The sequence below is a fragment of the Grammomys surdaster genome, unplaced genomic scaffold (genome assembly GCF_004785775.1).
Source record: "Grammomys surdaster isolate TR1022 unplaced genomic scaffold, NIH_TR_1.0 60, whole genome shotgun sequence".
NCBI lineage: Eukaryota > Metazoa > Chordata > Mammalia > Rodentia > Muridae > Grammomys > Grammomys surdaster.
In genome coordinates this window covers 1,534,414-1,558,672 of record NW_021604562.1, presented here as the reverse complement: position 1 = coordinate 1,558,672, position 24,259 = coordinate 1,534,414, and the positions used below count along the sequence as shown (strand labels likewise).

The window sequence follows — 24,259 nt, the reverse complement described above, 5'->3', positions numbered from 1 at the left end:
ACTATTACTATTACTATTACTATTACTATTACTATTACTATTACTATAAGGACTTTTTTGCTTGAGTACATAGGTGTGATTATGCCACTAGGGTAGAGGCTGTGAATTATATTTCTGATGGATGATCTTGATAGTATTATGTTAATCAGTGAACTTGTCTTTCAGGATCAGATAGAATTTAGTACATTTATCCTTTCAGTTCTCCCTGAAGATGCCTACAAACAGCAACTATTTTCTTAGTTAAATAGTAATGATCTTCAGGAAGGCTGGGAGTAAGCCCTTTAGATTTATGAATTCCCATGATTATATTACCCAGCACAACAGATACTACAGAGCAGACTGAGTTGATGGAGTTTGGCCCTTCTCTGTCAGTTTGTAAATGTGCTGCCTCACACAGGCAGATGTCAACTCCATTCAAGTAGCAATACTGCAGTAAAGGGGATTGTCAAGAAGAACGGGTCGTTTCCAGGAGCATGCCTGTGTCTCATCATGGCAGTAATCCAGCAGCCAAGTTTGTTTATCATTTTCTCCCAAGTGCCTATTCCAGCACCTAACACAAAGCAGTGCTCAGTGAACAGTTATTAAATGGAGCCAACCCCCACTTTCACCCTTTGCCATTCTCTATCACTTTCTGTGAGGTGAGGGAAATTAAACAGCACAGTGCAAGAATGTGAACTGCATAGCATCTTGCACCTCCCCACTCATGCTTATCCTCTTGTCTTTTACCCCCTCCCTCTTCCTTTCTCTTAGCCCTCGCAGCTGTCTGTTCATTACCCTGTCTTATAAGGTTTCTTCCCTCCTACGAGTTCTTGCAGCTGGCCAACACCCAAATAATCATTCTGAGACCTCGCTCCTAACCACAAACTGACTGTACTAAAAGGCACTGTTTACATGCTATCTGAATCTGTGGCCAGAGTGTAGTGGGCATTGGAATTCTCACCGAGAACAAAATCACACTGTCTCCAAAGAAGGCGTATAAATAGTTCCATCATCTGTGATGAAGTTTTTGGGTTTTTTTTTTTTATTGCTGCTACTTGACTAGCACTTGGCCCACCTCCCAAATGGCATGTCATACCACTAATAAATAAAATCCTTATTTAGGATTACAGAAACGAATGGGGTTATAGCACATGCAGAAGTAGCCTAGAATGTCTGGGTGGAAAGAACACAGTATTTAAAGTGTAATAAGTGGGTTTGAGACAGCAGGGCAACCTCATTAGCTCTGTGACCTTGTACGAAGTAACTGAACCTTGCTTAACTTCAGTTTCCTCAGCATTTACAAGCAGACAATCAAACCCATGTAATGAGGCTGTTAGGATCAAATGAAATACATGTTAAAGCACTGGGTAAATTATACAATGTTCTGCACAAATATTTCATTTAGTCGTCAAGATCTAGTATTCCAATTAATTCTCCTTTCAAGTCTTACAGGTAACAGCTGATAAAAGAAACTGAAAATAACATTTATGCCAAGAATGACTACAAACAGAGGTGAACTTCTATATGCCTGTTTATCCTGGGAAATTAACTATTTAATAACAGTTTGCAGTTTGCATTTTGTCTCTATATTGCATTCACTTTCTTTGAAAGTTGTCTTATGCATACCCTGAGTAGTCAAATATGGTTGCTTTACTCTGCTACACTGTCCTACAAATGATTCTTTCCTAATTTAACCACATTTCTCTAACAATATCATAACTAACCCGTGTTAGTCTCTTTAAGTTCATCAGTTTTCTGAAACAAGATCTCATTGTCCTTGAAGTCATTGTGTTAGTCTGAATACACTTGGCCCATGGGGAGTGGCACTATGAGAAGGCATAGCATTGTTGGAGTAGGTGTGTCACTGTGGGCATGGACTTTAAGACCCTCATCCTAACTGCCTGGAAGCCAGTCTTCTGCTTGCAGCCTTCAGATGAAGATGTAGAACTCTGCCTGGATGCTGCCATGCCCTCACCTTGATGATAATGGACCGAATCACTGAACCTGTAATCCAGCCCAATTAAATGTTGTCCTTATAAGAGTTGTCTTGGTCATGGTGTCTGTTTGCAGCAGTAAAACCCTAAGACAATCACTATGCAGTCCAAACTGCCCTCAAACGTGCAATCCTCCTGCCTTAACTTTCCAAGTGCTAGAATTACATAAAGACATATATACCACTAGACTTGGGTGTGTATATGTTTTTTTAAACCTTCACACATACAGAGTGAAGAATACTTTTCTGCTCTGATTCTAATTCAATACTCTCATTAGAGAAAAATACTGTAAACATTCTAGAGACCCACTCTAGTTTGGAAATATAAATTAATTTTCTAAATATATAGAGTTTCTCTAGGTACATTCCAGCTACTAATCAAAATAATTTATCATAGTTCCAACTCCAATAAAGGTGGAATAAAATAAATTTTAAAATGCAACTTCTGATTCATAAAACAGAAATTTTCTTAAGATTACAATTCTGCTGATAGTTTAAAATTTCTCTTTAAGTCAGGTGGGGTGGGGGCTGGAGGTAGGGACAGCCTCCTGGAGACAGGGAGGTGGTTTAGAGGTATGGGATGTGGAACAGTCATAGGATGGACAGGGGGGAATAAAATCTGGAGTGTAAATAAATAAATAAATAAATAATAAATAATAAATAATTTTCTTTAAATTAGTGATTCCCATTCCTTTGGTCAACCATCTCCATTGACTAGGAAGTCAATTTTCACATAGAAAAATAACCTTGTAATCTTAATCGTTCAAGGATATAGATATACTATTACAACACATAAATTTTATTTACTAAAATTTGCAAAAAGAAAGCTTGAATTTTAAAGATCATTTTATTTTAAAATTATATGAATCCTTATATGATTTGTTATCTTTGGCATCTAAATGACCACTAATTACTGACAGAGCTTTTATTACTTATGAGCAATAAACATAAAAGTACTATTTCTTAATTCTATTAAAGAAAATCATTTAAAAATCATGTAATATATCAAAATTCATTTCCAATCACATACTTGTTCTTTCTACATATCCTTTGACAATCCAAGCACTAAATCTATTAAAATAACATTACGGATATTACTGTTGAAATGTTGGAGACCAAACGCTTTCATTGATATCCCTTTTGAGTGATGTGAAAGTTGAATCATTACTACTAGTTCAAAACATTGTTATGTGCTCTTATATTCTTTAATAGTAAATAGAGTGCATTACCTTTTAACTATTGCTTGCTATGTTGTTATATTTTAGGACCTATAATTTAGCTGTAATGTAAGAAAATCAGAATAACCAACCATGTTATAATAGAATTCTACAACAACAGTACACAAAAGATTATTAAGAGTAGAAGAAGTAATTCAACAGTTAAGAGTTCTTGATGTTTTTTCAGGTTCATTTCCCAACACTCACACAGTGGCTCACAGCCACCTGTAACTCTGGTTCTAGGGAATCGAATACTCTCTTCTGCTCTGTATGGACATCATGCACACATGTGTCCAGACAAACACGCACGCAAAACACTCATAGCAAAATAATTTTAAAATATAATAACACATTAATTTAAAGAATTACCTTGTAACCTATAGTCTTCCGATAATAAAGAATTTCCTTTTCCAGGAGCTCAAATAGGCGTGGTGGGAAAAATTGAAAATCTTGAACATTTGGCTGTTTTGGAGGCCGAGGAGCCTGTGAGAGAAAAATATATTACATACAATTACATACATACATATTTGTTTTCATGAAGCTAATATAAGTCCAAAAGATTTTTTTTTACATTTGGAAAATTAAATATAATAGAATCCATTCATATAGCTGTTTCCCATCAATTTTTTTTTTTGCTTTGTTGTTATATTTTGGGAAATAATCAGAAAATCTGAATCACAAACCATGTTATAAGAAAATTCTACAATGGCACACAAGAAGAGGCCCTGTATAGTTTTACCTTTGGGATCTTTGGCTCGCTGACTCGTAAAGCCTCTCTAAAGTAGGCATCCACTGCATAGTTGGCTTTGCGCTCTCGTTTAGGAGGCTCGATCCATTCCACCGTACCCAGCTACACACAACAAGCAAGAACAAGAGGTTTAATTACTGCAAACTATTTCCTCAGCACCATATGCAATAAAGCAGTAATTAGAAGCCATTAAAACCTGATTTGTAAATCCTACATCTACCTGTAAAGTTCCACAGCACTGCTGTAACACAAGTTTAAGAGCAAAGACATTTTTTGTTATTGTTGTTTTGCATTTTTGAAAATAATTTGAAAATTAGTCCCTCCTTAATTGAGAATAATTTGCACAATCTGTTTAGGATCTAATGCCAACTTAAGTAAATAAGGAGTAACTCTCATAAAAAGGAAAGTAATATCAATTCTGGTAACTTTAAACATACAATAAGTCAGATGAGAAAATGACAAGAGGCAGCATGTCAGTCACATCTTCGAATCAAAAAAAAGAAATGTTCAAAGGGAACTTCCAATAAAGATAAGCTGTAGTGGAGTGGAAAAGTCACTAGAATCAGAAAGATTCAGATTTGAATCTGAATCCTAGCATTTCACTGGTCATACACCTTTGAGGATTATTTCTGCTTTTCATGAAATGAAAATATTTAATACTTACCTGTAGGATTCAATATAACCACAGAGGATCTGGAAATCTAGCTCAGTAGCACCATGTATGTTTAAGTTGTGCAAGGCCTTGGGATGGAGCCACAACACCAAACACAGTAACTTCAACAGTTAAATATAAGGTAGTATTACACATGGAAAATATATTACCATTGACTTGCAGCATTACAAAACCTACCCCATTGTGAGCTAGAAATGCATTTTAATAGTCAACAAAAAAAACTGACAGCACAAAGTTCCAGAGTCCAAGGAAATTTTTTCTCATTCCCATTTTTCTCAATTTCATAGTGTTTAGCCTAGTGACTTTAAATAAAATGACCCATGGGGCATTTAAAAGGCCATTCATGTATCATTAATTGTCCTATCTCTTACTTTAAGATTGATTTCAATATGGCATCATAGGCAAAAAGTGGATAGCAAGGCTGCCTGTGACTCAGTGGTAGAACAATTGCTTATCATGCACAAGGCCCTTGATTCAATCTCCAAAACCACTTAAGGAAACTATGGATAATAAACTAAGGCTAATGAGGGTAATTAGGGATCTACAGGCTCTCACACGGTCCAGAGAAGTCAATCTCAAAGTTAGGGCGGATAAGTCAAGGTCTGTGCAATAGCAAAAAATAGTTTTTTGTTGATTCCTAAGATTCAAAGCAATGTGCAAAACTTACAAGAAACAACACCATTATGCAATATAATTTAACACAGCTAGGGGTGTAGCTCAGGGGTAGTCTGTTTGCCTAGAATACACAAGGGCAAGATGGCAAACAGTGAAAGGAACTACCCTGAGAGAGGGAGGAATCCCAGCATTTCAGAATTAAAACACAAGCTGTCATCTGTTGGAGAAGCTGTAAATGAGGTTTCTTTTTAAATCATATTTGTTTATTTATTTGTGTGTGCACATGTGTGTATGTGTGCATGCATGTTCATGCCATGTCGCACCTGCGAAGATCAGAGAACAACTTTTAGGAGTCGGTTCTCTCCACCATACGGATTCCAAGGACTGAACTCAGCTTGTCAGAGTTTCACTGAGCCATCTTGCTCACCCTATAAAGTGAGATTTCTGAATTACAAGAAAGGTTAGAGTAAATGCCCTTTAATGTCTTCTAACTCAAAAAGGTTATAAGAAATTGTAATATGCTGCCTAAATAAAATAATATCCACATCCAGGGCTAGAGATGCATGTCAGTGGCTTGCTGAGTATATAAGAAGCCCAGGGTTCAACACCAAACAAAGGAAGAAAAGAACAGTGGGAGAAAGGGAGCGAGGGAAGGAAATAAGGTAAAGGAGGAGATGAACTGTGGTTTTTGGACCAAATGAGTTCGCGTATTAGGTGACAGTAATGGGGAGAAAAAGATTTTATAAATAGCTCAGGTGATGGCAACAGAGGATTCCCCAGAGGAAGCTCATTAGGCAATCTAGTGAGCGCAATCAGTGAACTCTGGTTTCAAGTGAGAAACCTTGCCTCAATATATAAGGCATCAGATATCAACCTCTGGCCTCCATATACATGTGAACATACATGTACACCAACATTAATAGGAACATACAAATACATATATACATGGTTGCAAGAAAAAGGTTTTATAAATAACATATAATTTAACCTTTCAAAAGTAAAACTTTATACTTAAAACTACCTTCTTAAAAGTAATGTATTTGGCCATCCAATCAGTGTTTGTTTGAAAGTCTGGATGTTGAAATTTGAAATAAATGTTAAAGGTCAGTTCTTAAACTTTCAAAAACAGAATAAATTCTATTGAATTGGCTTGTTTTAGACGCAAGTATATTAATACTAACATTTTCAAGTCAATTTATAGAGAATTAATGTCAGCTACCGTGATTTAATTTACTAGGCATGATAGTAAAATAATGTAACTGATTCAACAAATCATATATGGAAGTCTACCCTAACATATAATTTCTAAGATTTATAAACAATATACCTTCAGATTTTCAATTCTCTTTAGAAACAATGTCAACCTAATTTATGATCCTATCTAGAAAACATGAATGCACAGAAATAATATGTAATCTCAAATGAGAATACTCAAAAATTCTTATTTTTGGCTATTATTGTTAATGTTAGACATTCAATTATAAAAATCACCATAATCATTAAAATATATCTTATCTGGGGCTGGAGAGACGGCTCAGCTGTTAAGAACACTGGCTGTTCTTCCAAGGGACCCGGGTTCAATTCCCAGCAACCACATGGCAGCTCACAATTGTCTGTGACTCCAGTTCCATGGGATCTGACACCCTCACACAGACACACATGCTGGCAGAACACCAATATACATAAAATAAAAATAAATAAATTATACATCTTATCTGTAAATTATGATGTTTGCTAGAAATCAAAGCATGGAAAACCCTTTTATATTACACATACACAAGTATTTTACTAACACTAATCTTATTCTAAAACTGTGAATGGAGCTAGGGATATAGTTCAGTAGTATAGGATGTGCTGAGCAGCAAGGGGGTCCCAGAACTGAAAAAAAAAAAAGAACTTCCAATGATATTTAGGTTCTATTGATATTTTTCTACTTTATAAAACAGTCTTAGTACCAATAACCCATAGGAATAATTGGAGAATAAATAAAAGTCATATCATATAATTAGATCTAAAAAAACGTATTAGGCAGGCAATTTCCACCCTGTACAGAAAGGCCATCACCTCCATCTAAGCAGGATAAAGCACAAAGCAATCTGAGTTAAAATTGCAAATAAAACAGACAAATATAAGTCAAAAAACAAAACCTATCAGAGGCAGACCACAGCAAGAAAGCTTTGTCAGTATAGTGGTGCGATGCAATTTAAAATGGTTCAGCTCTCATTTTTCAGTAAAACCAAGATCTAAAACGAAGTTTTTCTTTAATAAAACATCATTTCTATCTGTTCAAAACTATGTTTTATGGGCCAATTTTAACTATAACAACAATAAAATTCTATTGTACATCAAAAATAAACAGACATGACTATGACTCTATAGTGACATAAATAAACAAGGACAGAAAGAGTTGACGGAAAGGGGGTAGCCTCTTCTTACAAAAATTCCCAAGTAGGAAATATAGATGGAATGAGGACATTACCCTCAGGCAAGCATCCAGACAATAGCTCCCCGCAACAGATGCTAAGATAGTTTTGTACAAGACTAAAAACATCCTTAACAAGATAGCTAGCAATTACAAAAGTAAAAATACTAAATTCGTAGGAAAGAAACTCAGCAGATGCCTTCCCCATCCACTAAGTAAAGAAGGTTAATATCACCCATAAAAATACTTGTTAATATCACTGATATTAATATCTGATAATATGTACAGGACACAACATCCCTTCTGGAATATTCTTGCCAAAAATACAGAATATCATTAAAAGCATTAAACTGCCCAAAAAAACACAAAGTGAGAGACAAGTTACAAATAACTGATGAATGCTTTTCCAAAGTATACAGGTCATGAAAGAAAAACAAAAACTGGAGAACTCTCACAGAGTAGAAGCAACTAAGAACATACACAGGAAAAAATTTTAACATGGGCTAAAAAATAAAATAATAATCTAAAAGTGGGAAGAAAATATTAGCAAAAGACAAATCTGATTAAAGGGTCACTATTTAAAATTAAGTAAATATTCAAATATTGACAATCCTAAAACAAAGAAAACAATTCCACTGAAAGAAAAAAAGAAAAGATTTAAATCAAAGAAGAGATGAGAGTTAAGTACGTGAAAATGTGTTCAATGTATCATCCAAGAAATTTCAGATTAAAATAAGGAGAAAACAATCTGCACCTCTTAGAAATAGAGAAAGCAATAACAGGGCAAAAGTCAGCTGAAGGAAGAAGTGGGGTAATAGAGAGATCTCTAATTAGAGAGGGGGAGACAGATAAATACAGAAGGAGCAAGAAGAGGAAAATAACAGTAAGGATGTCTGAAAAAGTCACAAGGAATCATACAGTAACTACCTAAAAATACCTATAAGATATACTACACCTGTGTATAAATATACATAGATAGCTTAAATGAAACCTTCCCATATCAGCTGGCAATATTCTCCTACTTGAGAAGTCCTCTTTTGAGTTGTTGGTCAGCAGGACCCAAGAGACTCCCAAAATATTTCATGGTATTGCTATTAACCTTGGTTGCCTCCTAGAAGTGAAAGGAAAGTCCCTAATTGCTGAAGATACTTATAAATCACAATGATGACCAGCATGACACAATAGGCCTGAAGGTGTTGGAAACAATCAACACCTCTTTAATTGGACTTAAAACACTCAAGAGGAGGAAAATCACGCCTGGTACTAGAAACCTAGCCAACTACCCAGGGCTAGCGAAGCCATTGATATTTTGCAGAGAATCTACAATAACCACTTTAATAAACCAACATAAATCCTTACTGAATTCTGAATATTAATCCTTATATACACAGATACAATGTAGCTATCACCCTACATTGAGGAAATTTCTCTTTACAACAGAGATCATCATAGAAAACTATAACCAATCAAAGTGCAGGGTTGTGGATCCCAGTCCCGACTGATACGTCTATAACACAACTCCTGCACTGGAGGCTCCAGGATCATTTCAGAAGTGGCAGTGTGAATATGCTTGGCTCATGGGAAGTGGCACTATCATGGGAAGTGACACTATTAGGCAGTGTGGCCTTGTTGGAATAGGTATGGCCCTGTTGGAGGAAGTGTATCATAGTGTAGGAGGGCTTTGAGGGCTCCTAGTGCTCAAGCCCCACCCACTGCTAAAGAGAGAGCCTGCTCCTGGCTGTCTGTAAAAGCAAGTCTCTTTCTGACTGCCTTGGGATCATGATGTAGAATTCTCAGTTTCTCCTCCAGCACCATGCCTGTATGGATGCTGCCATGCTTCCTACCTTGATGATAATGGACTGAACCTGTGTACCTGTAAGCTAGCACCAATTGTCCTTTATAAGAGTTGCCTTGGTCAAGGTGTCTCTTCACAGCAATGGAAACCCTAAGACAGAAAGATAAAAATTTCTAACATCCAGAATAGAATGTTTACTGTGAGGTTGTGTCTTCTAGAAATGTCTAAGAAGCTACACCCATGACATTTCACTAACATAACTGCCTAAATACAAGCTAAACAAGAACAACACTGATAGGCATGCTGCTGTAGGGAGGGAAGCTCATATGGCCTAAACCCTACACAAAGAACTACAAAGGGATACCGACAGGAGGAGAAATAGTCTTCCTCAGGCAGGAGCATATGGGTTGGTTATACAGTACCAAATAGTCAGCCCTGAAAACATACACACAAGTAACATTATAGAGACTGAGCAGAACAATATTAAGGAGAACAATATATGGTTTATTGGAAGGTAAAGGGGTAAGGGGAAATGATGTAATTATATTAGAATCTCAAAAATTAAAATTTCAGAAAAAAATAAGGAAAAGCCACTATACACCTGTTAGAAAGGTGAAAATCCAATATTTTGACACCACCAAAATTCAGGCAAAGATGTGGACTGTTTTTATTTGCTGCTGGGAGAATGTGAAATGGCATAGCCACTTTGGAAGAATTAGATTTAATTAGATTTATAAATCTAAACCTACTTTTGTTGTAGGACACAACAAGCATAGTCTCTGGATATTCTCAAAAGAATCAAAATCTTATGCTTTTAAGACATGCTACATACAGATGTGTACAATAGATTTATAACCACCAAAACTTGGAAAGATTCACGATGTTCCTTAGTAGGTGGATGAAAAATAAACAGCAATGCATTCAGAATGTGGAATCTCTCTTGGTGCTAACAAGAAATTGAGCTATTGACCCATGAAGAAAGACAAAGGAAACTCAAACATATATTACTAAATGAGGGAGTCAACCTAAAACAGCTTCATGTAATGATATGACAATCTGAGGAATGCAAAACTAAGGAAACAGTAAATAAAATAAAAACGATAAGAGTTTGTCACGAGCCAAGAGAAAATCAGGCAGGGATGAGTAAAGCTCAAAGGATTTTTAATACAGTGAAAGTACTTGATGATATTATAATGGTAGATGCCTATACATTTGTTAAAAGCCTTAGCATACACCCTGGGAGGGAGAGCCCTGTTGTAAATGATGGGTTTGGGGTGACAAAGTGTTAATGTATGTTCATGACTGTGACACATGTACTACTTTGGTATAGGATACTCCACCCATTGTAGAGTGGGTGGTGTATGTCAGAGACGAGGGGTATATATTCTTTCCGTTTGATTTTGTTGGGAACTTAAAAGTCTAACTTGTTCTGGTTCTGTTTTGGTTTGGTGTGGTTTGGGGTGTTTGGGATAGGGTCTATCTTGTCTGTCTTGGAACTCACTATGTAGACCAGGCTAACCTCACAGAAATTGCTTCTGTCCCTCTGCCCTTCTTCCCTTCTTCCCTTCTTCCCTTCTGCCCCTCTGCCCCTCTGCCCCTCTGTCCCCCTGCCCCCTGCCCCTCTGCCCCTCTGCCCCTCTGTCCCCCTGCCCCCTGCCCCTCTGTCCCTCTGTCCCTCTGCCCCTCTGCCCCTCTGTCCCCCTGCCCCCTGCCCCCTGCCCCTCTGCCCCTCTGCCCCTCTGCCCCTCTGCCCCTCTGCCCCTTTGCCCCTTTGTATCTGCCTCTGTCTCTGCCTCATGGTGGGATTAAAGAAGGGTACCACCATACCCTGTTAAAGTCATGTTTGTTTGTTTGTTTGTTGAATGATGCGATGTGGAATTCTAGAATGAATTCCCTAGAAGAGGAAAAAAAACATTAAGGGGAAAAACTGACGGTAATTTGTTAACATTTCAATAATTAAAGTAACACATATATTAACATTAAGCTCTGTACTATTTTTTGCGAACTAACAAAAGCGTTTATTGTCTTCTTCCTGATAGTGGATGCAATATGATCAACTGCTTCAAGCTCCTACTACCTTGATACTCCTGCCATGATGTACTTATTGTACCTTGCACTGTACACCAAAATAAACAACCTTCCCTTCTTTAAGTTTCTTTTATGGACATTTTGTTATTCAAATTAGGTATGTGTTTGTTGTGTGCAGGAAGGTATACAGATAACAGAGGTGACAGATCCTCTGCAGCTAGAGTTCTAAGAGATTATGAGCCACCTAACATGGATGCTGTGAATTGAACTCAGGTTCTTTGAAAGAGCAGTGCATGCATATTCTTAACCATTGAACCATCTCTCCAGCTCCATGTAAGTTGCTTTTGCTTTTTTATTTTTAATCACAGCAACAGGAAAAGCAACTAAGACACTCGCTTGTAGACACAGTGCTAGTTACTTTACAGATATTAACTCATTTCCCATGAAAGTCACTCTGTATATGTACTAAAATCTACCTTTGGTACATGAAAAAAGCTGAGTACCCTAAGGTATTACCTAGTGATAGAAATGAGATTTCAAGTGATGATCTGGGTCTAAACCACATTCTTGACTCATTTTCACTAACATAAATAGGAGTGCAGCTTGAGCATCCCCATCTAAACAAAACATCTGAAATATAAAATGCTCTCAAATTCCAAAGTTTAAAAGGAAATTTTTGGAATAGTTCAGACTTTAAATTGTCAGACCAGTAATGTCTCTGCAAATATTCCAAAAACAAAACCAAGAAACAAAACAGAACCAAAAAACAAACAAAAAACAACAACAAGGATGACAACGAAAAAGCCTCCAAAGCATGAAATGCTTTTGATCCAAAACTTGGGACAAGACTATTCTACTGACAGTGACAACAGCAAATATGACTATCATCATATCAAAGCAAAATATATTAAAGTTATTCCTTGCACTACATAAGTGACTGTGTTACTGTAGTAGATTTTATAAGGAAAAACAAAAGCTTGCCAGCCTAATGGCTGAAAGTATTGTTACCTTCTGTTTTTCACGATAATCTTCTCCTTCAAACTTGTACAAACTTTGTTCAAGGTCCATTCTAAAATTCCTTAGAGACGACTCTCCCATTTTCTGCATGCGTTCATTCATCTCTGCAGTCTAAAGTTGAATATATTTAAATGAGAAAATTATCAGTGAATCAACTTACAAAATGTGAATTTTCTAGCTTTCTGGAATCCAGGTTGGACATGAAATATCTACTCTGCTAAGTTACAGGAGAAGAATGAAACACTTGAGCTGGAGAGATGCCCCAGCAGTGTAAGCACTTGTTGCTCTTGTAGAGGCTCAATTCCCAGCACCTACATGGTGGCTCACTCATAACTGCAATCCAAGTTTATCTGACAGCCTCTTCTATCCTCCAGGGACACCAGGCATGCACACTGTGTGCAGGCATACATGGAGGAAAATACCCATACATGTAAAATAAATAAAATATTGAAATAAAATTTCTAAAAAATAGCACAGGGCTGTGAGAGAGGAGGGGGAAGAACACAAGAGAGAACATATTTTTCTTGACATGATGGTAAAATCTGTGGCAGAGTACTTACATACAACATGCAAGACCCTATCTCCAGTCAGACACATCTAAAATTTGTCTCCTCAGAGGTCTTCAAGAGTCTGACATATTCAGAGGCAGATGCTCACAACTAGACATTGAACTGATAATGGGGTTTCCAATGGAGGAGTTAGAGTGAAGACCATTGGAGCTGAAAGGGTTTGGGACCCCATGAGGAGAGCAACAATATGAAGCAACCAGAGCCCCCCAGGGTCTAAACCACCAACCAGCCTGGGAGCACTTAGGGAGGGATCCATGGCTCCAGCTATATATGCAAGGGAGGATGGTCCTGTCAGGTATAGGTGGGAGAAGAGAACCTTGGTCCCATGAAAGCTGGAAGTCGTGTGTGGGGGATTTCGAGGATGGAGAGGTGGGAGTGGAGGGGTAGGGTGGGGTACATCCTCATAGAAGCAGGAGGAGGAGGGATGGGATAGGGGTTCCTGGGTGGAAGGGGGGAAATGGTGTAAGGGGAGACCATCTGAAATGTAAATAAAATAAAATATAAAGTACCCAATAAAAATAATTAAAAAATTGAAATAAATAAATAAAATTGCTAAGGACACAGAACAAAATTAAAAAATTAAAAAATTAAAAAAAAAAACAAGAAAAAAACGAAATGCTTCATTCTCAAATATTTTTTCACTCAGGGCTTCTTTATATGACATTTATCAGTAAAGATGTAGCCATATTATAATTTCTGTCATATAATTTTATGAGAGAAATAGCTGGTACTATCATAAAGGTAAAGTTAAACTAAAACATTTTTGTGTATTGATATAAAACATAGTAACATGAGATTGTTCTATGACCTTTAAAACGAAAGCATTTTGAGAATCAAATTAAACCTTTGCAGGATATATATTTACTACAGTTTTGATAGTTCTTTTTTTATTTCCCAAAGGTTATAAACTGCAAGTCTGGTCCCCACCATAATGGTATTAAATTGGTGAAACATCAAAGGGATGTTGATTATGTCTTTAAAAGAGATTAAGGGTTTCCCTCAGAAGTAAATTAGGTCTCAGAGGCCTGCTCTCTAGCTCTTGTGTGACTGGATTAATTACTATGACAATGGGTTGTTATAAAACCAGGAAATCTACTTCTGCACTTCTCTTACTTCCTCTCTGTCTCTCATTCTTGTGCGCATGTGCTCCCACAAGATAATGCTATCCTTCATAAGGCCCCCACTGGAACCCAAAGCTAGCACCAGGCTCTTGGACTTCCAAACATCTTTTTTCTTTACAAAGTAGTCAGCCTCAGGTATTTTGTTATAGAAAGATCAAAAGAAGCAAGACAATCTTGAACATGTTTAAAAGAGCCATAGATATGCAACCCACAAAACCTATACAATGATTAAGTCAAAAGGCAAACAACTCAGGTTTTTTACCAAGTAAATTGGGGGAAAATACACAAAGAGAGAGTGGGCTTATGGACAACATATCATCAATTTCATATCTGCACTTTTTAAAAAAGGGCAACATTTCTTTAAGTACAACTAGCTATGAAACAGTTAAAACTTTGAGTACTTACTGGATATTAAATATCTCATGTCATTAAAAATACTGAGGTAGTTTCAGGTGAAACAATGGTGTAATGATTATTTTTTTAAGCATAAAGGGCAATAAGCATATGGAAGATCATTAGAACATTCTGTTTCCCTTCTCTTCTGTTTGAAACTAAGCATCATCTGTGGAATGGCCACAAGTAGACAAAAAAAATGCAATACTGTAAAACCACTTAGGGTGATTTGATAAAGAATGATTTAACCGGGCAGTGGTGGCGTATGCCTTTAATTCCAGCACTTGGGAGGCAGAGGCAGGCGGATTTCTGAGTTCGAGGCCAGCCTGGTCTACAGAGTGAGTTCCAGGACAGCCAGGGCTACACAGAGAAACCTTGTCTCGGAAAAAAAAAAGAAAAAAAGAATGATTTAATGTCTCACACTGTTTACAAAACACTTTCAATTGGTTGCATTGTGTGTAATACGGTGCAAAAAAAAAAAATCACATGATGAAGTCCATCTATATGTGATTAAGTACAAGATGCACTGTATCTTTAAGTACAGTATTTTCAAAAAGACACGAAGTCACTTAATTTTAAATGCTGCTGCCTAGTGTTGCTGACCTTAAAAAAAAAAAAGAAAAAGAACAAAAAAGTAAAGCACATCCCTATGCTGGCAAAGACAATCCTTCAAAATCTTAGGAAGAACTTAAGTTAATTTGAAACATGCAGTTCAACCCAAATACAACATATATGTGGAAACGTATAGGTTGTACATAACTTACATTATAGAAATACAGTGCGATTTTCAACTAACCTTCTTTTCCCCTCTTTCCAGAATAGTTACAATGTCCTCATCTGTCAGCTCACTTTCCTTACATGCAAAAACATGTGTGGCTCCATGACGTATCATTTGTAGCATTTCCTCTTTGGCCAGCTTGTTAGATTGTTGGTCAATGAGTCTTCCTAATAACAATCAAAATGGAATATATTCAATTATATCTCAAATAAAGTACAATATAATGGTTCTGATCTGATACATTGGACTAAATCATACATAAAGCATCTTTATGGGAAAATTGTTAAGTTTAATGTTACCTACTTAATAAGTAACTAGAAGTTTTTCTTCTAGCACATTTTTTATTTCACTATTCTGTAATAGTTTTTGTGTTCCAATTTCATTTTTCAGATAACTTCTCTGCATGGAAAAGATGCCTTGATGTATATTTGTTTACATTTTCGGAAGCCAATATTTTTCTGCTAAATAATAGTATACTACAAAAGTCATGTTATTGACATTCAAGTATAACACAGTGAATTTATTTCATGTACTGAAGGCATAGGCTTAAATTACAAAGATTACGAACATCTTTTCAAAGATTATTTATATGCAGGTAACATTATATAGACTGAGCATGTTATATTTAGGAATATGCATATACATATATGCATGTAATAACAATCAATTAAAAGAGGCCATTAATTTGAAAGAGGAAGGAGAAATATGTGTGTTTGCATATGTACGTGTGTGTGTATGTGTGTGTGTGAGGGAAGAAGGGTAAGAAAGAAATGACTGAACTATAATATAAGCTAAAAATAAAAGGAAAAAAGATTATTTTCACTAAGTTTGTAATTTTCAGTCAACCTTTATTGAAAAGCAGTATCCTTTGAAGGAAACTAAATGTGTTTTGCACCTCTTCAAATTAATGAAGTTTCTATATAGAAATACCTTGCTGTATAACAATTGAATCAAGTCTCAGTTTTATCTCAGCTCTCTCTACAATCCTCTCTTCCACTGTGTTGTCGGTAATGAGACGGAAGACTCGTACTGGCTTCTTCTGACCAATGCGATGTGCCCGATCCTAACAGAAGAAATCCAACTGTAAGATGCTGGAGACCGTAGATGAGACTTAGACATATAATTATAATACTATAAATATCTGAAAATAAAATTCAGACTTCAATCTCTCTAAACCTTTCACCTTTGAAAGGAGGATGATGGATGTTAAGGATATCCAAAGACTTCTGGGAACAAAGAAATCTCAAAGTGTATTGTGCTGCTACTGGGAAACTTCCAGAATGTTATAATGCAAATCTTCTTTAAGATGAGGACAAACAGCAGCTAAGGCTTCCACACTGAGTTATGAGGTAACGTTAACTCACTTAATGCAACCATGTCCAGGAGGAGCAAGGAGTTTTTAAAGGAACAAAGCAGTTAGCGAGGGCTGCTATGTTAACCAAAGTCTGCTTTATCTCATCATCAAGCAGTTCTTTCTGCTTACCAAGGCAATTCTGGGATACATAGTAAAGGCTCATAAATATTAATGAGATCTTCATAATTCTAAGATTCTAAAATTGCTCCAATGGTTTATAATTAGCAAAGGTGGTAGGTGGCAACTTCTGGCAAAATATAAGAATGTGGAGAGTATGTTTAAAATGCAGAAACTAACAGAGCAAATGAGAACAGAGAGGAGGTGGAGAAAATCAAAGAAACAGGCTTGAAAACAGTCCCTGTAGTAAATGTAAACACAATACAATCCAATAAGCAAATGTTTCAATAAGGTACTTTCAAAGAGGATTCCATATTATACAAATATCTAAAACTTTAAACTCCAACCAGTAACATTCAATGGCTCAATGGGTAAAGCGCTTGCTATTCAAGTATAAGGACCTAAGTTGGGAACTCTAGCACTCACGTAAAAGCCAAGCATGGTGGTGCTCACTTATAAATCTAGCACTGGGAGGCTGAGACTTGGGGCAGGGCTGGGGAGCACTGATCCTTGTCAAGCCAAAGTGGCAAACTCCGGGTTCAGTAAGAGAACCTGTCTCAAATATATGATAGAAACGCACCTGGGGAACACATCCTCATGTCAATCTCTGGCTTCCACGTGTGCTCTCTCAGGAACACACACCCACACAAATGCATACAACACATGCATGCACACACACACACGTTTTCAGATGATATCCTCAAACGACATATTTTCCTTTCTTGCATTTTTACCTATTCATCTCAATTTTTTTATCACAAACATTAAAATCTAACACTTTCAAATTTCAGTACTAAAGATTTTTTTAACAGGATATAGCCATGAAGCCCCAGCTGGCCTGGAACTTATTATGTAGACCTGGTTGACTTCAAACTCATAGAGATCCCTCTGTCTCAGCTTCTGAGTACTGGGATTAAAAGCCATCATGCCTGACCTAAAGATTTTAATAGGCACTTGTTAATCAAAATAATGAGATTAATTTTTAATCCTCATTAAAATAAACTAAGAAGGCCTCCTCAATACTCAAAAATAGAAAAAAGTTGACATAAATAGATATAGATTAGATATAGATATATATTAGGTATAGATAGATGAATAAGTTTTACACTTTTATTTGAAGCATATCGGTTAGTTTTCATTTATTTCATTTGTTTTCACAATTAACTCAGCAACTTTAACGTCTATAAAAAACTGTTACCCTGTAATCATGCATTACCTTTGTTCTATGTAAACAATAGCATTCTGAGGTTCAATGAATTCCTGGTATCATTAAATGCTACTAACCATAGCTTGTAAATCAACCTGTGGATTCCAGTCTGAATCATATAGGATAACCACATCAGCACTTGCCAAGTTAATTCCAAGTCCTCCAGCCCTAGTACTCAGCATAAAGATGAATTTGCAGCTATTCGGAGCATTGAAGGCCTCTATCGCTTCCTTTTTAATTAAAAAAAGAAATATAAAAAGAGAAAAGCTGAATTATATTCCAAATTTTAAGGAAAAGAAAAGATAGCGTGCTCACAGAAAACATGTTTATAATACTTTGTATATAGTATTCTCCATAACCTAATATTTTATAATATTCTTCCATCTTCTATACACTGCCCTGTGTGAGTTGCTAGAGAAAATATGTCTTTATAAATGAAACTTGCAAACGTTAACCAATAGAGACAAACATAGAACAATCATACAAATAAATTTAACTAAGCAATTCATTCATTTGCATTCTTTGAAAATAATAGTAAAACTATTCTAATTGATTAAGAGCTAAAATATATTTTCAGGTAACATGTCAGAAATGTCAATATCATTCTGAGGGCTGATAAACAAGATGTGGCTAAGATCAATCAAGAGAGAAAAGCTGAGAAATGCAAATGAGAGGAAAATGATCTACATCAGTATAATGACAAAGGGAAAATGGGTGAATGATCAAGAAAATCAGAATGACATGTCCAGGAATATTTAGTAAAGAATCTTTAAAATTAATATGTCATTAATATCCTCTAGACAATGTTCTCATAGAAATTAATTAGAAAAATGCTGTCTCCAATAAAAAAAATGTGCCTGAAAGGAGAACTTCTACTCACAGAATAAATACAAATATACAAAAACTACAAGAATAATGTTAGTTTCTCACTAGTAATCAAATAGATGCAAACAGACAATATAATGACATTTTAAGGATAAATCAAAGTAATAATACTCAAAGCTAATGAGGGACCAGAGGGATATTGCTTCTGGGAGTGTAAATTGGAGCAACCTTTCTAGAAAGCAATTTGACAGCACACACCAAGAGCTTTAATACTGTTCATACCCTTTGACCCAGTAATTCCACTTCCAGGAACTTATTCTAAGGAAATAATCAGAGATGTGCACAAGATTCATTTATAGTGACTTTCATTGTAGCATTATTTACAACAGCGAAAAATTGGAAACAACCTATATTATTGCAATAAAGGGACATATTATGTACAGCACATCATTAAGGTTAAATATTTTCCTAAAACTATAGATAGTGATTATTTTTACTGATAAAGCACAATATAATCCTGATTAAAAGTTGTAATATACTTAACTTTATATATAGCACATATATATAGTATGGTACCAACTTCTTACATATTATTTCTCATAAAGATTTCCCAGAAATAATTGATTTTGTAAATCTCTCTCAGTATTCATATATTACTTACATAGTTACAAAATGCACAGTTATTTTTTTAATGCAATAGAGAAAGATGGTCTAAGTTCTAGTGAGACTTGGTGCCTAGCATTACTACAGTCAGTAGAGCATGAAACCATGGAGTACAGAATGCAAAAAGGTGCAGTGACAGGCACTCTGGTGTAAAGAAAATTGCAAAGACCTGGAAGTGAAACACAACTCAGCCATATATACACATATGAAACACAAGCCTTTAACTCCTCTGGGACACAATTTAATCTGGACAAGTTTATCAGTACTTTAACCCAGATTATTGGAAGAATCATTGGGAACCACCAAGTGCCTGGCTTATAGAAGCTACTTGCTAAATGTTAAGTCCTTTCCCTATAAAAGTGAAACCAATTAAGTCAGAGGATGATCAGAGGCCTAGCTAGCTGAGTGTACCCATAGGGAAAGGGCAAATGTCAGAACAATTGAGGGGAAAACATCTCTACTGCTGATACACAGAGCAAAGAATCAAATGTAAAAAGACGTGAAGTGATTATATGAATAGCAATATAAACAAGATGTCTCCCAGAGGAAAGAATGACTCTGACATCATGGTATTAGGATGTGATGCTTGTAATTCAAAATCTTTGAATGCAGAATAATACTTGCAAATTTAAAAAGAGAAATAGCTGGAGAGATGGCTCAGTGGTTAAGAGCACTGACTGCTCTTCCAGAGGTCTTGAGTTCAATTCCCAGCCACCACATGGTGGCTCACAACCATCTGTAATGGGAACTGACGCCCTATTCTGGTGTGTCTGAAGACAGCAACAGTGTACTCACACATATAAAATAAATAAATAAATCTTAGAGGGAGAGAGAGAAACACAGAGACAGAGAGAGAGAGAGAGAGAGAGAGAGAGAGAGGCAGAGAGAGAGAGAGAGAGAGAAAGAGAGAGAGGCAAAGAGGAGGGGGAGGAGCAAGAACTCTGTGAGGGAGATGGGGGCAACATTTAGGATATAAATAAATAAAATAATTAATTAATTAATTAATTAATAAAAGAAAGTAAAAGGAAACACAAGAATGAAATCAAACAAACAAACAAAAAACCAAGATTTCCATATAGCTAGGTAATGAACAGGGAAATAGGTCAGAAGTGACAACTGGCATTTTGAGGCCACATAATACCTACTAAATACTGCCTTGGTGTCCTCTTCATTTCTAGCAAGAAAGGGAATTCATCTTCAACAGTACTAAAGATGTTATGCTTAATGAAATGGGTTCTCAGGACTGGACTAAATCAACAAAAGTTTCAAGTAACTGTCTCAGAGAACTTCAAACTATAAGGTGGGAAATAATTGAAGTTTTTAAGCATTTGTTTATGTGCGAAAGTTACCATAACTGTTTTCTTTTGATAGATAGCAGAAAAGCCTTAACATAGAAGTCTGTGTGTTGTTGGCAAAGCTGCAGTATGTGGTAGCCAGGCTTCAATAAGGGTGTACATAGGAGACAGAAAGTATTGTCAATGGAAGGAACTGTGGAAGTAGAGGAACATGGGCTGAGATTCCTGTGGCCTCAGAAGGTGTTCTGAAATAAATAGACCTGTATGTGATTTCCTGTCACACAGAATATAATGCACTGCATGGTTTTAGTCTGTATCTATTGTACCCACCAATCTTCACAATGTTAGTGTTAAAAGTCAGGTCTTCAAACCAAGAGCAGGGTGTTTCCACTATACTATAAAACCTTGTTCGTTTTCCCAGAACATGAGTATTGATGAGAGAGAGAGAGAGAGAGAGAGAGAGAGAGAGAGAGAGAGAGAGACCCTAAAGGATCATAGAAAACAGAGAAAAATAACAAAGCCATCCACAAAGTGATTTAATGGCTTTCAATCATGATTTTTGTGAAGGATAACCTAAAGACTTACAAGAATTTCCAAATATAAAGACGACACTGGATGCTAGGTAGATATATTTATTCATGCTTACAAACCAACATTTTTGCCATCCTAAAATCCCAAACTCATAAGTACCTATACCTATTTTGTCATACTTCATTTTTACAAAAGCCTTCTACAGCCAAGACTGTTTCTTCAATACTAGAGTTAGTTGATCATAAATCAGCCAAATGACCACCATTAAACTACACAAATGGCAAGGGTCCACCATGGGACACAAATTCAGAAAGAAAAGAAACATATAATCAGAAGTTGGGGAGTCAACGGGGCAGTGGCTAAAAGAGATTGTGTTCTTAGAAAAGCATATCTCTGAAGAGCCTTGGATGATTTGGAAAAAATCGGTGAAATGGAAACTAAGTGTGGAAAGATCATGGTGGCAGTGACAAAGTCAGTATCACTAAGCAGTAGAGCAGACCAAAGTTTAAAACAACAATAAAGAAACATATTGTGCAACTGAGCTCTGATTTTTGACGTCTTGCTTCACTTTCTTGTCCTCACCTCTCTTTCTTCATGTGGAGTTTGTCCATCCAGGCGACAATACTCATAACCACGCCACATACAATAATCCTCCAAAATGTCTAGCAGTCGAGTCATCTGGCTAAAGATGAGAACTCTTGATCCTAAAGTATTTCACCAGAAAATAGTTACACAACATGTAGAAAGTATGAAAATTACATAATGAAACACATTATCTTTGTGCAGTTAATATATGTAAATAATTCCAGATACCTTGAAAAACAAAAAGAAAATGCAGTATCATAAACAATCTAAGTAATATGCCATATGAACATGCCAACACAAACACACACACACACACACACAAAAACAAAGAATGTTACACAAAATTATCTATTTTTTAAACTATGAAGTTTTCTTTAAGTCTTAAAAAATCTTGTAGACATTACAAATTTTGTAGGCAAGTGGATGGAACTAGAAAATGTTATCCTGAGTGAGGTAACCCAGACCCAAAAAGAAATAAATGGAATGTATTCACTTATTAGAGGACATTAGCCACAAAGTACAGCATACCCACGATACATCCCACAGACCCAAAGAAACTAAACAAGAAGGAAGATCCAAGTGAGGATGCTTGAATCACACTTTGAAGGAGAAACAAAATAGTCATAGGAGGGAAAGGGAGAAAGCAAACTGGGTGACAGAGTGGAGAGGTTGGGAAATGGGGGGGGGGGTTCATGATTAGGTTTGGGAAGAGGCCCAAAGGTCTAGGAGAATGAATGAAAATCTATAGCTGATTGGGGTGGGGGAAAATGGAGAATTTCTAGGAAGGCCCAGAGACCTGGGATGGGGAAGGCTCCCAGGAGTCAATGCCAGTGACCTTAAACGAGATGCCTAACACTAGGGACATAAAACCTGTAGATACCACTTCCTGTAGCAGGCAGGACCCCTAGAAGAAGGATAGGGACACCAACCCATCCACTAAACTTTCAACCCAAAATTTATCCTGTCTTTTAAAAAAAATGCAGGGATGGAGCAGAAACTGAAGAAAAGGCCAACCAATATCCAGCCCGACTCAAAACCCATTCCATGGGCAAGCACCAACCCTTGACATTATTAATGATACTCTATCATGCTTGCAGACAGAACCCTAGCATAACTCTCCTCTGAGAGGCTCTATCTACCCAGCTGACTGAAACAGATACAGAGACCCTCAGCCAAACATGAGACAAAGGGTTGTGGACACCTATGGAAGTCAGGGAAGGACTGAAGCCCCTGAAGTAGAGGGAAATTCCACCGGAAGACCAACAAAGTTAATAAACCTTAGCCCCTGGGAGCTCTCAGAATCTGAACTATGTTGATAGAATACACATAGGCTGGAATGAGGTCTCCTGGCATATATGTAGCAGACGGATAGCTCAGTCTTCATGGCTGCCCTGCCCAGCCTCAGTGGGAGAGAATGTACCTGATGTGGCAGAGATGTGATGTGCCAGGGTGGGGGGATACCCAGGGGGGACCCCACATGCTCAGTGGAGAAAAGGAGGGGGAATCGGGGTAAGAGACTTGGTGAGGGAGAGACCTGGAAGAGGAGTAGCGTTTGGGATGTAAACAAATAAATAATTTTTTAAAAAAATTTCTTGCACACACGCTACCATGGCTTAGATTCTGCTTTGTCTTTGTCCCAAGGATCTACAATGGTCCATATAATCTCTCTCTGGATTATTACTGCAACTCTCTTCACCTTGTCTTCTGGTTTTGCTCTCTCATTCCCAGATTTCCCACACAGTGCTTCCAGCATTATCCTCCTGACATACAGTTCTGATCTTGTTACTTCCTGTCATCAAGTTCTCTTTAACTTCTCTATATCCAAAATAAAAGTCTTTAAAGTATGGTTTTTAAAGACTTTCCATAATTTGGTACATAATGGTGTATAATTTGACACGACCTATCCTTTCCAAATTCTCAAAATGCCACCCTACATTACATACCATAAATGCCTGTGCTGTGGTCCCTGTTTCACTGCCCTAGCCAAGCACACCCATCCCATTATCAATGGTTCACTCTTGCTTTCAATCCCCAGTCTTCACGTTCAATATCATCACTGTGAAGACATTCCCAATTCCCAGTTTCTCAACAGCACGATGAAGTGCACTTAGCACAATGAACTGCAACTCTTCTTCCTCACTACACTGTGAGCTTCTCCAAGGCAAAGCTATCGCTGTAGTCATCTTTCCATTCCTAGACTGTAGGAGAATTCCTGCCAAAGAATAAGTACTCAACAATGTCTCCTAACCAAGTGGATGAATGAATTATGAGACATTTTGTTCACATACAAATCATTATCGTGAGTCTATTCCATGCTAACTTAAAAATAAAAAT

General features: G+C 36.7%; 1 protein-coding gene across 2 annotated transcripts in view; it reads right to left on the bottom strand.

Annotated features, from left to right (window-relative positions):
• The window catches only part of Smarca1 (SWI/SNF related, matrix associated, actin dependent regulator of chromatin, subfamily a, member 1), a 73,999-nt gene that overhangs the window by 26,469 nt on the left and 23,271 nt on the right, over positions 1-24,259 (bottom strand). The window contains exons 12-19 of one of the 2 annotated variants that reach the window (XM_028761726.1): positions 21,923-22,044; positions 19,134-19,169; positions 18,104-18,256; positions 16,279-16,411; positions 15,367-15,515; positions 12,479-12,598; positions 3,929-4,039; positions 3,559-3,672 (exon numbers count right to left, since the gene is read on the bottom strand). In XM_028761726.1, the coding sequence (XP_028617559.1) occupies positions 3,559-3,672; positions 3,929-4,039; positions 12,479-12,598; positions 15,367-15,515; positions 16,279-16,411; positions 18,104-18,256; positions 19,134-19,169; positions 21,923-22,044 (938 nt within the window). The remainder of the gene's footprint in view (positions 1-3,558; positions 3,673-3,928; positions 4,040-12,478; positions 12,599-15,366; positions 15,516-16,278; positions 16,412-18,103; positions 18,257-19,133; positions 19,170-21,922; positions 22,045-24,259) is intronic. The other variant, XM_028761197.1, reaches the window with a different exon arrangement.